General features: G+C 40.8%; 1 protein-coding gene across 5 annotated transcripts in view; it reads left to right on the top strand.

The window, feature by feature from the left end:
• PIK3CB (phosphatidylinositol-4,5-bisphosphate 3-kinase catalytic subunit beta) overlaps nt 1–14,148 on the top strand; it is a 109,884-nt gene extending 95,736 nt beyond the window's left edge. For all 5 annotated transcript variants that reach the window (XM_068691578.1, XM_068691579.1, XM_068691577.1 and 2 more), the window contains 5 exons: nt 3,852–4,019; nt 4,480–4,603; nt 5,636–5,781; nt 11,948–12,080; nt 12,616–14,148. In XM_068691578.1, coding sequence (XP_068547679.1) covers nt 3,852–4,019; nt 4,480–4,603; nt 5,636–5,781; nt 11,948–12,080; nt 12,616–12,753 — 709 coding nt within the window. In that variant the 3' untranslated portion in view covers nt 12,754–14,148. The remainder of the gene's footprint in view (nt 1–3,851; nt 4,020–4,479; nt 4,604–5,635; nt 5,782–11,947; nt 12,081–12,615) is intronic.
• The last annotated feature ends 491 nt before the right edge of the window (nt 14,149–14,639 follow it).

Here is a 14,639-nt window from a genome sequence, read left to right as displayed (position 1 = left end):
TCTATGAATCAGCAGCAGTAGTAATGAGTTTTGTTGCCCTGTTCATGAGTCAGGACTTTTGGATGACCTCTCTTTGCTTAGGTTAAGAGACATCTCTATCAAGTGAAAAAGTAGTGTCAAATATTTATGATTTCCTGAAAAAGCCTACTTCATACATCAGTGCCAATGAGTGGAGTCTTTTCTTCTTGCTCTTTATCATCCTTTGAGGTTTACATTTCCCTGATGCTGTTGCTTCCCTTTTTCCTTTTGTGGATGCATAATGGATTTTGTGCTTTTCAGCTTTCTTCCACTACAGAATGCTTGATAACTCCATTCAAGCAAAAGCAGGGCTTCTAACTTGTTTTACAAATCTAAGTGCAGAAACACTGGCTGCTTGCCTCTGTCTTCTTCGAGAAGTTACTCCCAGTCAAGAATATCTTGTCACAGCAGATCTTATAGCTTCTCTGAAGCAGGGATCAGATGGCAGCCAATATGCTGCCATTGAGGGATTCGGGGTAGGATCACTTTCCTTATAATTGTGCTGCAATTCCCAATCACTTACTCATTAGTAATTTAATATGAAATCTTAGACCAGTCTGTGTGTGCTACTAGAAGTGTAAAGCAAGCACAAAATTCCCAGTGGGATTTCTCAGCTCTGGAGAGGGGCACCAAATATATGTGGGTTTTGAGATCTGCAAAGGTGAAGGAGAATGATTTTGGTTTTGTTTGCTTGATTTTAACTGTCAACTAATTTGTCTCATGGGTAAAGTTCACACATGGTACGTTCTGTTGTTTAGGTTCCTGTGTGTGCATTCTCACTAAATATTGGAACAAGACCAGGGTTTGTATCAGAAAAGGAAATTTGTGTGTGTGCAGCAGGATGCAACAGTGTTCTCCAGTAGGTCCTTCATCCTGGGCTGTCACTGGATGGACTGTGGAGTGCAGAGCTGAAGAAAACTTCAGGTGCAAATTGCATCTGCTCCTGAGTATATACCCAACCGTTAGACAGCAAAGGCCATCAGCAATGATGAACACTACTCTGTCATTTGGAGAAGGCTGACTCAGAGTTCAGTTCACCTTAGGCATTAGTCAGTCAAGTACCAGAGTAATTGGGGGGGGGGGAATAAATTATAAACAAACTATAATATAATAATATAAATTACTAATTCTAATACTAAATTCTAATATAAATTACAAACAAAAACCTTACAAACTAATTTCTTAGGCAAACTATTTCAACTGACGTTAGCAAGGTATGTGCTACTAAACTTCCTCGGTTCTTTGTGTAGTTTCTCTACCTGTTTCTTGTACTCTAAGTATAGGCAGTTAGGGAACAAATTTACTCACTTAAACGATGTTTATATTGAGGTTGCAGCTGCAGAGTGACAGAAGGAGACTTTCAGAGGTTCAACCCCCTGAAAAGTTAAAACTACAGCTGTTATTTGTGCTTCAAAAATAAGTCTGAAGTCATGCATGTGGGCATAATCATAGCAGATGACATAAACATTCCTCGTAAAAATAATGGAAAGTTGACTATTACAAATACCTGTCACTGCAGAGGAGCAGAACGCCTGTCTTCCTGGCATGCTGGGGGGTCTGCAGTGTGCAGCTTTGAGAGCAGACCTTGCACCAAAAGGTGTTGCTGTTGCTTTACCTGTATTGCAGCGTTGAAATTGTGCTAAGGGAGAAGTTAGAATTTTCTGTTGCTTTTCTAAGTCTGAGGAATTTAATTGTTGTTGAGTGATCTTTACTGTGGTGAATTGTCATAAAAGTATTCAGTACCTAGATACTTCTTGGGCAGACAGAGGGAGTTCTCCCAACAACTTTTTCATTTCATTGCCTGTCTGTAATGAGTTCTTGTTTTCACTGCCTCGATTTGTGTGAAGTCTGATATTAAGTGGTTTTGTGCAAGTGAAATCAGAGTTCACAAAAGCTTTGAAAAATATGTTTGTTACAAGTTTAAAGTGTGTCATTGTCTTGAAACTGCTGCACACGAAGTTTCAGAGAAGGTGTTGATCAAGTCCCAGAACTTGGGCTTGTACTTAGAAATAATTAAATTCTTGAAATAAAGATCAGCATTAAAGCATCTTTTCCCCTCCATTTATGGTGCTTGACAAAAAATGAAGCGGAGAAAGAAAATTATCCTATCTATCAATCCAGAATCGCTGTATTGATCTGTCAGTGGTCTTTATACGACATTAAAAAGTAGGGCGCGTATCCTGCTGACAGATGTCAAAGTCAGAAAGACCAGGATGAGATGGAAAGGACCCAGAGGATTTGTCCCTAAGTTGACTCCTGTCAAAGTGTCTCTCTGACAAGGATGTTTTTTCCTCCAGTTGTAAGCATACAGTCCTCAAGGGGCCGAAGGCTTTCATCATTGTTTGCTTTTGAAGGGGAAGTTGTTGGACGGGTGCCCAGTTAAGCTGCAAGTAGGGTGGGTTGAAATGCCATGGAAGAGGGCCAGCGTGCACTTTAACCTGGCAATACTTGGCTTACGTTTGTCGTGTCGTGATAAGGATGGGCAGTGCTTCCTCGTGTCCTGAGTGCTGGCGTTCCGTAATTGCACTCGCCCTGCTGTTCGCTGGAAGAACCCTTCAGCACAGAAACTTGGGGTTTTTAATTGGGAAATATATCAGAATACTAAAGGAAAGAAGGTTCCAAATCTGCACTTCTTTTTTGTTGGTGGTTTGAAGTTAACTGTCTTCTAAAAACCCTGTTGAATTTGTTTTTCTGTTTGTTTTGTTGCCAGTGGAAAAGAATCCCCAGCTCTAGGGCTCTTACTGCTTATACCCCTTCAGCTGTGTTTTCACAATTAAATTTTCTGGAATTTTATTTATTTTTCTTCTGTGGCAGGGGATAGTAGGCTGTCTCAGTGAAGAGATGTGCTTCTTCTCTGAATCAATCAAACATAATACCTGTTTTGTGTATAAATACAGATGAGAATAGCTCCTCCAGCAGTGCCTTCTGTCTATACACACATGCAAATTTAATGTCCTGCAAATCTTTATAGTCCTACTCTATAGTTGCGTACTGCAATTAGATTTTGCATAGGTATCTGTTTTTTTTTTTTTAAATATGTGGATCTGTGTCCAGAGTTGAGAGAATATTCCTGACCCAAGATGCCTAAAATGAAAGTAGACACCTCTATTTGTGGTGCAGTGCTTTTGAAGAAAGCAAATGTGATGGTTTTACTCCTCAGAAACAAACAAAAAGCTTTGGAAAAATGCACTTACCTGTTTAGACACGTCCACTTGATTCAAATGGTTATGTATGTCTTTAATGCAACAATATTGTTGTAGAGTTTTTTATTAGAGATAGTGTATAAATGCACAGGAATATTCCTATGTATCAGGTGAATCAAAAGATGTATTCCTGTTTTTCATTAGCTTTCTACACTTTAAAATTAGCGATACCAGGAAAATAGTATGTTGTGCGTATATTTTCAAAAGTGTTTTTTAGCATTTTAAGTTGAGTTAGGAAGAATAGGGCAAAAGGATAAGACCCTGGTTTCCATTTACACAATTGAGAATAAACTTGAGTGTAACAGCTGTTCGTTTAGCTCGGAAATTAAATGCAAATAAAGGGCTCCCTCTATGGTTTCTCCTATAAAATTACAAGTAACTATGTTCTTCAGTAAAATGGAAAAATAAGGGTTGCTCATAATTTCTTTTTCTAGATATATATATGCAGTAGGAAAAATAAATGTTTTAAATTAATTGCTGATGTTTTAACTTTGCAAGTAATATATGTATATTAACTTCTAGAGTTTAATGTTCAAGTTAAGTGAATGTTCAACCCTCTGAAAGTATCTATATACTAATGAAGCATTCTTACTATTTTTGTTTTTAACATTAATCTTCATTTTGTTTCAGGATATTGCCCTATGGCTGTTTAGCAACTGGAGATCACTCTGGCCTTATTGAGGCTGTTTCTAGTTCAGAAACCATTGCTGATATTCAGTTAAATAGTAGCAACGTTGCTGCTGCTGCTGCCTTCAACAAAGATGCTCTCTTAAACTGGCTGAAGGAATACAATTTAGGGTAATTTCTGTAAATATTTTCTCTAAGTGTTTCTATAAGCTATAGGTGTTAAGGAATGTGTGTTTATTCTGTCAGGTATGCTTTTTTTTTTTTATAGTATATCAAACTCTGACTCAGATTCAGGTTGCCCTTGGAGTTCAAAGAGCGGTCCAGACGTAATTCTGATATTTGAAGCATTCTGGTTTCATATTGTTGAATAAGTTATTCTAGACTAGGCCAAACAAACAAAAACCCCAAGAAAACGACACGGGTCTTAAATCTTGGTGCCATTGCCTTTCACAGTATTTGGATTTCTCTCATTCTCCATAGCTGCTTGTGGCTGTGCAGCCCCTCTCTACAGTATTCTCTCTTCAAATTCAATATTTTCTCACAATTCAATATTTTCTCACATCCTTTTTGATGTTAAGGCATGACATGAATTACTAGTAGAATGCACTAATATTTGTTTTGGTGTTTTTAGAGATGACTTGGATCGAGCCATTGAAGAATTCACTCTGTCTTGTGCTGGCTACTGTGTAGCTACTTACGTGTTGGGGATTGGTGACAGACACAGTGACAATATCATGGTCAGAAAAAATGGCCAGGTAAAAATCCTTTTTGTAGGCAGAATAACAACAGCATCTCCTTTGTACAAGGGTTACCTTGAAAACTCTGATTTCTTTAGTGTCTCAGTAGAATTATGTCTAAAAGCTGTTGGATTTCTTTCATTTACTGAGCATTGAGGAGAGCTTTAAAGAAAGGTTTAAATGTAAGACTAGTTGAAGGAACAACCAATGCCTGTTTAGTAAGCTATTCTTTGTCTGTGAGACTGTTCTGTAGAAATTTTTCAGAGCATCTGAAAGGCCTGTTAATGGTTCAGATTCACTGAATAAAAGTCCTCTCAGAATATCCTGCAGAAGATCATCCTTAAATACACAAATTACAGTTCCAAGCAATGTATTTCTCCTGAAGTTAGTCTCTACAGCCTACTGCTGCAGAAATTTTCAATATGCAGCTGAGTGCCAGTATTACTCTTTGGCTATAAACCTCAAAACCTAGAAACTAGGTAAAATAAAAATGCATTTGCTTGCTGAATTGTTACTTTCTACTCTTTTTTTTTTTTTTTTTCCTGCCTAGAAAACACTGGAAATGGTTATAAAAGTGAGAATTTTATAGATGTTTCCAGTATTCTTTTAAGTCTTTACCTAGTAGAAGAAAGCTGAAATGCCCTTATCGTTGATTATGAAATGGGGAAACTGTCACATGTTCCTTCGGGTTAATATAAATTCTGCTAGCTTTGCTTCTGCCTGTAGGAAGCCCTTGGATACAATGATCGCTGGGCTAATTTTTCTGATATTACCAGTAAGATGTCAGAAGCCTGAAACTGAGTTAGTCTTTTCCATGTTAACTTGTAGCAGTGGTTGCTCATAAAAGTGTTGATATCACTGACTTTTAAAATAAATCTTGAAACACTGTAAAACTAAACACCCCAAAAGTGTTGCAGCCATGGGCTATGGAGAATAACATCATGAGGTAACTGTTCTTGATACCAGCATCCTGCAGAGGTATTAGAAAAATGAAATTGTTCATTGGAGAAGTTATTCACTTCTATGTTTTTTGTTTTGTTTTGTTTTTAGCTCTTTCACATAGATTTTGGGCATATTCTTGGGAACTTCAAATCCAAGTTTGGAATTAAAAGGGAACGGGTACCTTTCATACTCACCTATGATTTCATTCATGTTATACAACAAGGAAAAACAGGGAACACTGAAAAATTTGGTCGGTGAGTATTATTTGATCTCTTCCTTTTGTAACTGAGATGATCTCCACTGATAATATACAGCACAGCAAGAACCTCTGTGGATTTGGTTTTGCTAATTTTCCCATGTAACTGTCAACACATTTATGTTACAATCTACATCTGTACTTAAACTGGAATATGTATAAAGATTACTTTGTGCATCAGAAACTGCGGTTTTGCAGTGGAAAGGTACAGTCCCTTTTTGTCTTCAGTAGATGATGCAGGAGATGGCAGCTTCTGCTGTGCTTGTTTTGTTGTTGTTTTTGTTTGTTTGTTTCCCACTCAAACCTTCAGCAGCACTAGGCACCTGGGAGGGACTCCACAGACTATTTTTCAAGCAAGATGAAGCACTGTTCTTAAAGGACAAACTCCCTTCTCCGCTTTCTGTCCATCAGTGTGCATTCAGTGTGCTAGTCCATCTTGGGTTAGAGACCTACAATTGAAAACAAAGGCATGTGATGATGGAAAACTACACTCCTAGATCCCACTTGTTAAGGCAGATTTTTCTTTTTCCTTTCTGTGTCACTCCCACCAACTGATGGGACAGTCATTCTGGATGTTTTGCTCTCACTTTGCTATCAGTCTTCACAGAAGGAATTGACTGTCAGAGAAATAAAATTAAGCATTTAGATATGGATTGAGAAATATAATGGCTACTTCTGGAAGATGCAGCTATGCATACATTTGTAATGGTGTGTCTAGGATGAATGGGAAAAAATCTGCCAGTGAACCATTTCTCTCCTGGAGAGTGACCAAATCAACCCATAGCTCCATTTCTAAAAGCATAAAGTAAAGGCTATTAGGTGACTGTGCTATTGCAAGACCTACAGAATATGGTGTACTTTAAATGGCAGGAGGATTCCACTTTTGCCTGAAAATTGCTGCAGAAGAGAATTTTTCTTTGAAGTGTAATTCCTTAGTCTGAAGGGGTGTTCCAGTTTCCTGTGGAAATTTACAGATTAGACAGTGGGCAGAATACAGTGACCTGTCTAGGGATACTGAGCAAGTTCTCTGTTGCCGACGGAAGGAAGACCCAGCACATCAATATGAGTGAACAGTGAACTTCAACTTTAATGGATAGCTCAGTCGTCTTTTATCTAGTTTGAACATAATCAACTCATACATATTGCAGAAACTAAGCTCAGGATTGGTTAACACTTCCCGGGCTTTTCAGTCTGGTCCTCCTTCTTTTGGCTACCTGTCCCGCCTTAGGGACTTTCCCCGATGGCCCAAGGGCATCGTGTTCTTGAGCCTGATTGGCCCTCAGCCAGCTGCATACGTGCCAAGGCTCATGTGAGTTGAGTACGGTGCTTCACCAGCCCATTGTCTCCCAACTGCTCAACATTCACATGTCCTGCCTCACTTAACAATTCCTCCACAATTCCCCCGTTTTTATTTTGCAGCAACTATAATCAATATAACTATAAGTAGAAAACGAAGTTCCTCTTTGACGAAGAAAAAAAACATCCACCCATGTTCCCAAAAACAGATTTAAACCAACCTTCAAACCAACTATCTCGTACTACAATTTTTTGCGTATGATCCCTTTACCATTTCAAACATAACCAACTCATCAACGAAAGGATCAGACGCAGAAGCGAGGAATAGGCAAAATGAACTTTGTCCGGTTTGATTTGATATTGGTTTGAGGATCGATTTTGACTTTTCTTCAATGGCTGGTTTAACACATCGATTAGGAACCCAGGTTGGCCCTGTAGGGGAAGAGATACACACATAACCTCGCCCCATATAAATCACATCAGCAGGCCCCAGCCATTGTCCCGTTTTCATATCTCGGTACAGTACTCTCATAATACATTTATTATCATTTTCAGACTTAATGTAATGACGTGTCGCGGGTGGTTCCTCATCATCTCCATGCTATGAACCCCTAAACCCTGCTTAGCAGCGTCATTGTAATCACAGGTGTTATTTGTATTTTTGTACCAGTATGGCCTTTTCCAGGTTCCTGTAGCAGGATTCATCTGATATCCACAGCTACGTTCACATTTGTAGCCACCTTTCAGGTTGATACATATTTGACTACAGATACCAGGGTTTTGACATTTATCAAAATCTCCACAGTTTCTCTTGTCTACAAACTCAAACCCAGCTGGACAGTCACATTCATTTATGTTGCATTCCTTCAGGGGCTCATCACCCCAGTCCTTGCAGTCTCTCTGCTGGTTACACACTTCATTGATATCTATGCATTCTCCACTTTTGCACTTGAATTTGCCAGGTCCAGAGCACTGAATAACATCGTTACAGTTTGCTTCATCAGTGCCATCCAGACAGTCTCTCACACCACTGCACTGCCTACTCCTATGAACACAGTTCCCATCTTCACATCTGAACTGGTCTGGCCTGCAAGTCTGAGAACGGCAGTTAATTTCATCACTTCCATCCTTGCAATCAGGATCTCTGTCATAGTCTTTTTCACCTGAGCCGCACTGCACCTCACTCACATAACACTTCACCAGAGGTGCAGGCTGGCAGCCACACTGCTCCAAAGATACATCCGAGTGGTCGGAGCAGTCACCTTGACCATTGCAGACAAAGCTTTTGGAAATACATTGTCCACTACTGCATGTAAATTCTGCTGCACTACAAGTCACAATGCCACAATTCTCTTCATGTTCTGCACTGTCACAGTCCTTTTCACCATCACATTTCCAGGACACTGGTGCCCGCCGCCCCGCACCTGTGTCACTTATACTACTGCTATTACCCGTGCCGTCAGTGTCAGTGGCATCCTCCTGGTACCGTTTCTGTCTTTGCCGCCCCTTACTCTCCCCCTTTTCTTTTTGCCACTGACCATTCACCACAAATGGATGAGACACATGATTACTAGTTAGGAAAGAGCGTGTAACATCTGCTATACAGCTGCAGGCGATCTGCTGGTTTTGGTAATACTCTAGCTGCCTCTCTGCCAGGTCCATGCGCTGCAGCAGGTTCTCAATGAAGTGCTGGAGCCTGGCTTTTCCCTGCAATTCTTTTTCTGTCTCCTCCTCGAACTTGCTGAGGCGCTGCTTTAAGGCCGCGATCATCTCCATTGCCATGTCCACCTGCCTGCTGAGCACCCGCTCCCTCCGCTGCACCTCCTGCTGCTTCTGCGAGAGCTGCACAAAGGCCTCCCGCACCTCCAGCAGCTCCGCCGTCTTCTGGGCCAGCTCCCCGGTCAGCCTGTCGAGCCGCTTCTCCTTCGTCTTGTCCACGGCCTCCACCATCCTCGGCGGGGCGGGCTTGGGAAACTTCGGGCACAGGGACCGGGACCAGCCCTGTGGCCGCCCGCGGCCGCGCTGCCCCGGCCGGTGCTGGCGCCGGGGCCGGGGCTGGGAGCGGAGCGGCCACGGGAGGCGTTTGCGACTCTTGCCGCTGTTCCGGCCGTTTCCCGGCACGTTGCGTCGACATGCCGCTTCCTTGTGATTGTTCGACTGACAATTTGAGCACCATACTGCCCCAGCTTTGCAGTGTCGTCTCACGTGTCCAAAAGCACCACAACGATAACATCGGCAGCGGTGTGGTAATTGGTTACTAGGGGGTGGTACTGGACCACCGGCGGTTTGCAAAGGAGCAAGAGCTGCAAGGACCTGACTCTGTCTAGACTGAACATGCTCTTTCACAGCCTGTGCCTGTTCTCGCATGCTGTCACCTAATTGCTTTACTGCCTCTACTAACATAGCCTGTTGGCCTACTGGTACCTGAGCCATTCTTTCCAACCCTTCCTCAATTGTCCATGTCCCCGGTAACGTAGCTAATATACTACGAGTTGAAGGGTTGCAGTTTTGAATTGCACACTGCCTTAGAATAGTGCCCTTTAGATAATCAGGTACCCCAGCCGCTTCTATTGCGTTTGCTACTCGATCAATAAACAACGCAAATGGTTCCTCCCTTCCTTGCTTGATGCCCATATAGGATGGTATCCCCCCTGGCTCTCTAATTTGGTCCAAGGCTCTTCGAGCCAATCTCATTGATTCTTTAGCTTTGTCTGGACCCAGCAACGCTTGTGTCTCTAATCTATAATATGGTCCTAGTCCCATCAATTCCTCCAACGTGACACCATACAACGGATCTCCAGGTGCCCTTATCACAGCTACTGCCTCTTGACAAACACTTTGCCAATGCGCATTAAAAAGAAGCTGTTGATGTTGTGTTAGGATCAGCTTCATTATACCACGTATGTCCCCGGGGAGCAATATATTAGTTCCCCAAATATAATCTAACATTTGCCGAGTAGGTTCCCCCTTTAAACCAGAATCATTTACTGTAGATCGTAATTGAGTTAATAGTTTCCAGTCTAAATTTGTCATATTAACGGTCACATTCCCCTGTGTATCTGGTGGCGAGTATACTACCGGAAATGCTTGTGTTAACTGTGCTGCCGTTTCATAATTCCCTTCACGCAGTGCCTCATTTGCTATTTGCCTCCATAGACCTGCTCTTCCCTGCACCCCCGTTGTGAAGGGATTTATATTTGATGGCCTTTCACTTGCTCCTTTCTCACTTTCTATTGGAGCAGTTGGAGCTGTTGGTAGTGAGAGCTCCTCCTCTGCTACAGAGGACATTGTCACAGGCACCCCCGAAATTCCCGAGGCCCCCTGTGTAATAGTAAAAGTTCTAACGGAAGGTGGCAACGGGCAATCTGTTCCTTCCATATTTATTTGCTGTGGATTAACACTATTAACCCTTCTTGGTGGTCCTGACCACTCTGTTGCAGCAGCGGCAACTGTTTGTTCATCTTTATGTGTGGCTAATGCATTAGCCACTATTCTCCATGGCCTCATCAAATCTCCCAGTAAACTTAACATCGTTCCTAACATCATCAAACAATTTATTTCCAAATTTACGCCACTCTGTTTGTTCAAAAAACTGTATCAGGCCTTGTAAAACAACCCTTAGCTAGCCCATATACTAATAACCCTGGCAAATCTTTTTCTACAATCTGTATCTAAAATGCTCCGCTTTTCTAAAAAGCATTTGAGCAAATAATACGCCGCTTATCTTTTCATACCTTTATATACGTCGATTGCAGCCTTTGCAAAGACCTCGGCGGCGCTTTTCCGGCGGGACCCTAAATAGGCTCATCCCGGGTGCGGGGACTCCACGTCCTTTTCACCTTCCCGGCGCGGGTGCAGGGATTCTTGTCCTTTTCACCTCCTGGGCTGCGTTGCAGGACCGGCTTCTCCTTTATTCCGTCCAACCGTGGCCCTGGATCACTGCCAGCAGTGTCCAAATCCTGTTCAGACTAGTCCCTGTTCGGGCGCCAATTTGTTGCCGACGGAAGGAAGACCCAGCACATCAATATGAGTGAACAGTGAACTTCAACTTTAATGGATAGCTCAGTCGTCTTTTATCTAGTTTGAACATAATCAACTCATACATATTGCAGAAACTAAGCTCAGGATTGGTTAACACTTCCCGGGCTTTTCAGTCTGGTCCTCCTTCTTTTGGCTACCTGTCCCGCCTTAGGGACTTTCCCCGATGGCCCAAGGGCATCGTGTTCTTGAGCCTGATTGGCCCTCAGCCAGCTGCATACGTGCCAAGGCTCATGTGAGTTGAGTACGGTGCTTCACCAGCCCATTGTCTCCCAACTGCTCAACATTCACATGTCCTGCCTCACTTAACAATTCCTCCACAGTTCTCAGCTGTCTGTATGATAGTTCTTGATGCCAAATGTGGCAGTCAGTTCAATTTTGACCATGGTAGCAGGAAGGAATTACTTTACAGGGATAGGCTGGATCGGCAGGAGCTACTATAGAGCCTTTGACTTTCCACCATAGGTCCACTACATATCATCACCAGGGCATTTCACCTACCAAATTATCAGGGAGGTAGAATGCTGGCATTACCTCTGGCTTTTTTTGCGCTTTCTGAAGAACTCTGCTTATTGTAAAGCTTTTGGACTTTTGTACAAATGTTATAAGGACTTTTTAGACAGGTATGTGATATTTTGTAGTAATGCATTGGAGGTTCTCTAGACATCTCTGCACTTTTTCCTATAAATGTTGATTGTCCTTTCTACTACCATGTTCCTAGGATGTATATTTTAGTCCAGATAACAGTTTTTAGAAATGATTACATGTTTGTCAGCTGTGTAGGTTCTCGTGTTGTGTTGATGGCATGTGTTTTGTGGTTGCATATAAAGGTTCCGCCAGTATTGTGAAGAAGCATACTTGATTCTACGAAAACATGGAAATCTATTTATAACACTCTTTGCACTGATGTTAACTGCAGGGCTTCCAGAGCTAACCTCTGTCAAGGACATCCAGTATCTCAAGGTAAAAATAAGATTTATAACTTATCAGGACCTAACATTTTTCCAGTATATGAATTTTGATTCAAAGATGAATAAATTTTAATTGGTTTCCATTTCTCTCAAGATTCCCATAGAGTTCTCAAAGTATTATTTTTCAGCTCTGTAGAACAAAGTCTGTGTTTTGTCCTCTGAGTCAAAGGAAACAGTGAATATATGTTCCTCTCAGCCATTCTATGATGAATTCTGCATCCCTGCATCTTACATGTAGTCAGTTCACGGGTGTTTTGCCTCGTGGCTCAATGCACAAGCATAGACCTGTTAAGGTGAAACTTGCTTAATTATTTTTTAGTTTTACCTTTAAACCAAGAAAATGTCATTGATGCATTGTTAAATGAATAATAGATGCAAAAGTGTCAAAATATTAAAAAAAAAAAAAAAAAAAAAAAAAGCAGAACATGGATTGTGTTAAGAGGTGAAGGAGGATCTAACTATGGTTTTAAAATTTCTAACAAGAGTTTTTTTTTCATGTGTGTTTTTGTCTTGTTTTACTATCTTAGGACTCTCTTGCCTTAGGGAAGAGTGAGGAAGAGGCACTAAAGCAATTTAAGCAAAAATTTGATGAAGCACTCCGGGAAAGTTGGACTACTAAAGTGAACTGGATGGCTCACACTGTTCGGAAAGACTACAGATCCTAGAAGATTTCTGGATTTGCACTAAGCTGAATGTTACCTTGATAAGTGTTTTTGAATGGGATCTGTAGTAGGGACCACCGAAACTTTATTTAAATAAGAAAGGAAACAAGGCAACAACAAAAAGAAATGGGCTGAAATAATTTCTGATTCTTTTGCACTCTGCTTCTGAATGCTTGATCCCAAGACTGTCTCTACAAATAGTGAACAACATGGATAATCAGTTCCTGCTGACTTTGCACGCTGAGAGCTACTAGGCATTTTTAAATATTCTTTGGTACTTTATGGAGATGTAAATATTTGTTTGATATGTTAGGGTAATGTACTCTAACACACTTAGGAGGTTTGAAGACCTCTGACAGAACTGTTTTTTGTTTTAAAATCAGGACTTGAAGAGTAAATTTTTGTTGATATTCTAATCTAGCTAAAAATGACCGTGTGTATATTTTTCATATGAATTCTGCCATAGTGGCACAGATGCATTAATTCTACTGTAAATAGCAACCACGGTATCATTGTACTACAGGGAGCTGCTTAATGTCTTATACTGCTGCCAAAAGAGTAGACAGGCATTTGTAATATGGGGGGAGGAGGTGGTGATAAAAGGGGAGACACCTCTGAAAATGGTGCAGCATCCAAATGTTCAGGGTTGCGCAGTTTTCTTCCCCTGACATAATACACACAAAAGAAGTCCTTCAGTAAGAGAAAGCTGGGCCAATTCCAGACATGTCTGAAAATCCCCCCTTGATAATGGTCTCCCATTCAGCCCGTAGGGCTTTGTTTTCAGCTCCTTAGGAGATGAATTTATTTTGGGTTCAACAAGAAATTCCTTACAGCCATACATAGAAATTCTTATCCTCAGATTAGGTGTGCCATGCAAACGTACTGACTTATAAACATGTATGGAAAATTTTCATTAAATATAGTACAGTGAATTTTAGAGCATACATACCAAAAACCACAATGCTTTGGAAAGCAAGTGTCTATGAAAAAAGATAATTCCATAAAACACCAATGAGAAGTCATTAATCTTTCTGTATTTATTAAAAGCTTGCAGTAATGTTGCTTTACCGAGATATCTGTGTTGAAGATGGTTACTGAAGAAACTGGATTTGTTTTAATTTATTTAGTGAGGTACCAGGCTTTTAGGTGCTTAAATGGAGAGCAAATTTGTTACGTGCAATAGGAACTGCTGGTTAAAAGATGTAACATACTGTTTCTGAACATCAGCAAGATAGACTTTAACTACTGCTTGTTCTCCAAAGAACACTGGTAGCTCTCAATTCTTGTTGACATTTGAAAGAGAATTAAACATATATATTTACTTTTTGACTAAACGGTTGTTTTGCATAGAAATGTTGTTTTATGTAGGAATTTAATTAAAGGTGGTTTTACTTTGTTGAGAGTGGTTATTTTGTTTTGGTTTTGGATTGTTTGGGTTTTTTGGTCCTAACTGGAGAGCCAGGATAGCATTTTATATACTGGTTTTATTCTCATTCTCTTGCCCGCCCTCTTGGGGCTAGTCTGTATAAAATGACCTCAGCTTCTAGAATATTGTAAAAGTAACAAATTCTTTTTTGTTATCATCATATTGTAGTGATGTAATAGTATTTTAGTATTTAAGGAATGCCATGTCGTGTCCCCCCCTCCTTTTTTTTTTTTGTAGAAGCAGATGGGATGAAGGGTAAAAAAAGAAATGATTCTGCATTTGACAACTCTGAAAGAAGTCGTTTTATCCTCATACAAATTTACATGCTGTGAATTAGCTAAGTAATAATTCCTACACGTGTTATATTTGTCTGTGAGCTGGAGTACTCAAACATCTCTGGGATGCCTTATTCAGGGAGACACAGCCTTTCCCAGAAGCTGAGATACAGTTGGCTAGTTCATCT

The sequence above is a fragment of the Anas acuta genome, chromosome 9 (genome assembly GCF_963932015.1).
Source record: "Anas acuta chromosome 9, bAnaAcu1.1, whole genome shotgun sequence".
In the NCBI taxonomy this organism is placed as follows: Eukaryota; Metazoa; Chordata; class Aves; order Anseriformes; family Anatidae; genus Anas; species Anas acuta.
The sequence above is the reverse complement of the archived record's forward strand: the minus strand, read 5'-3'. Positions and strand labels throughout refer to the sequence as shown.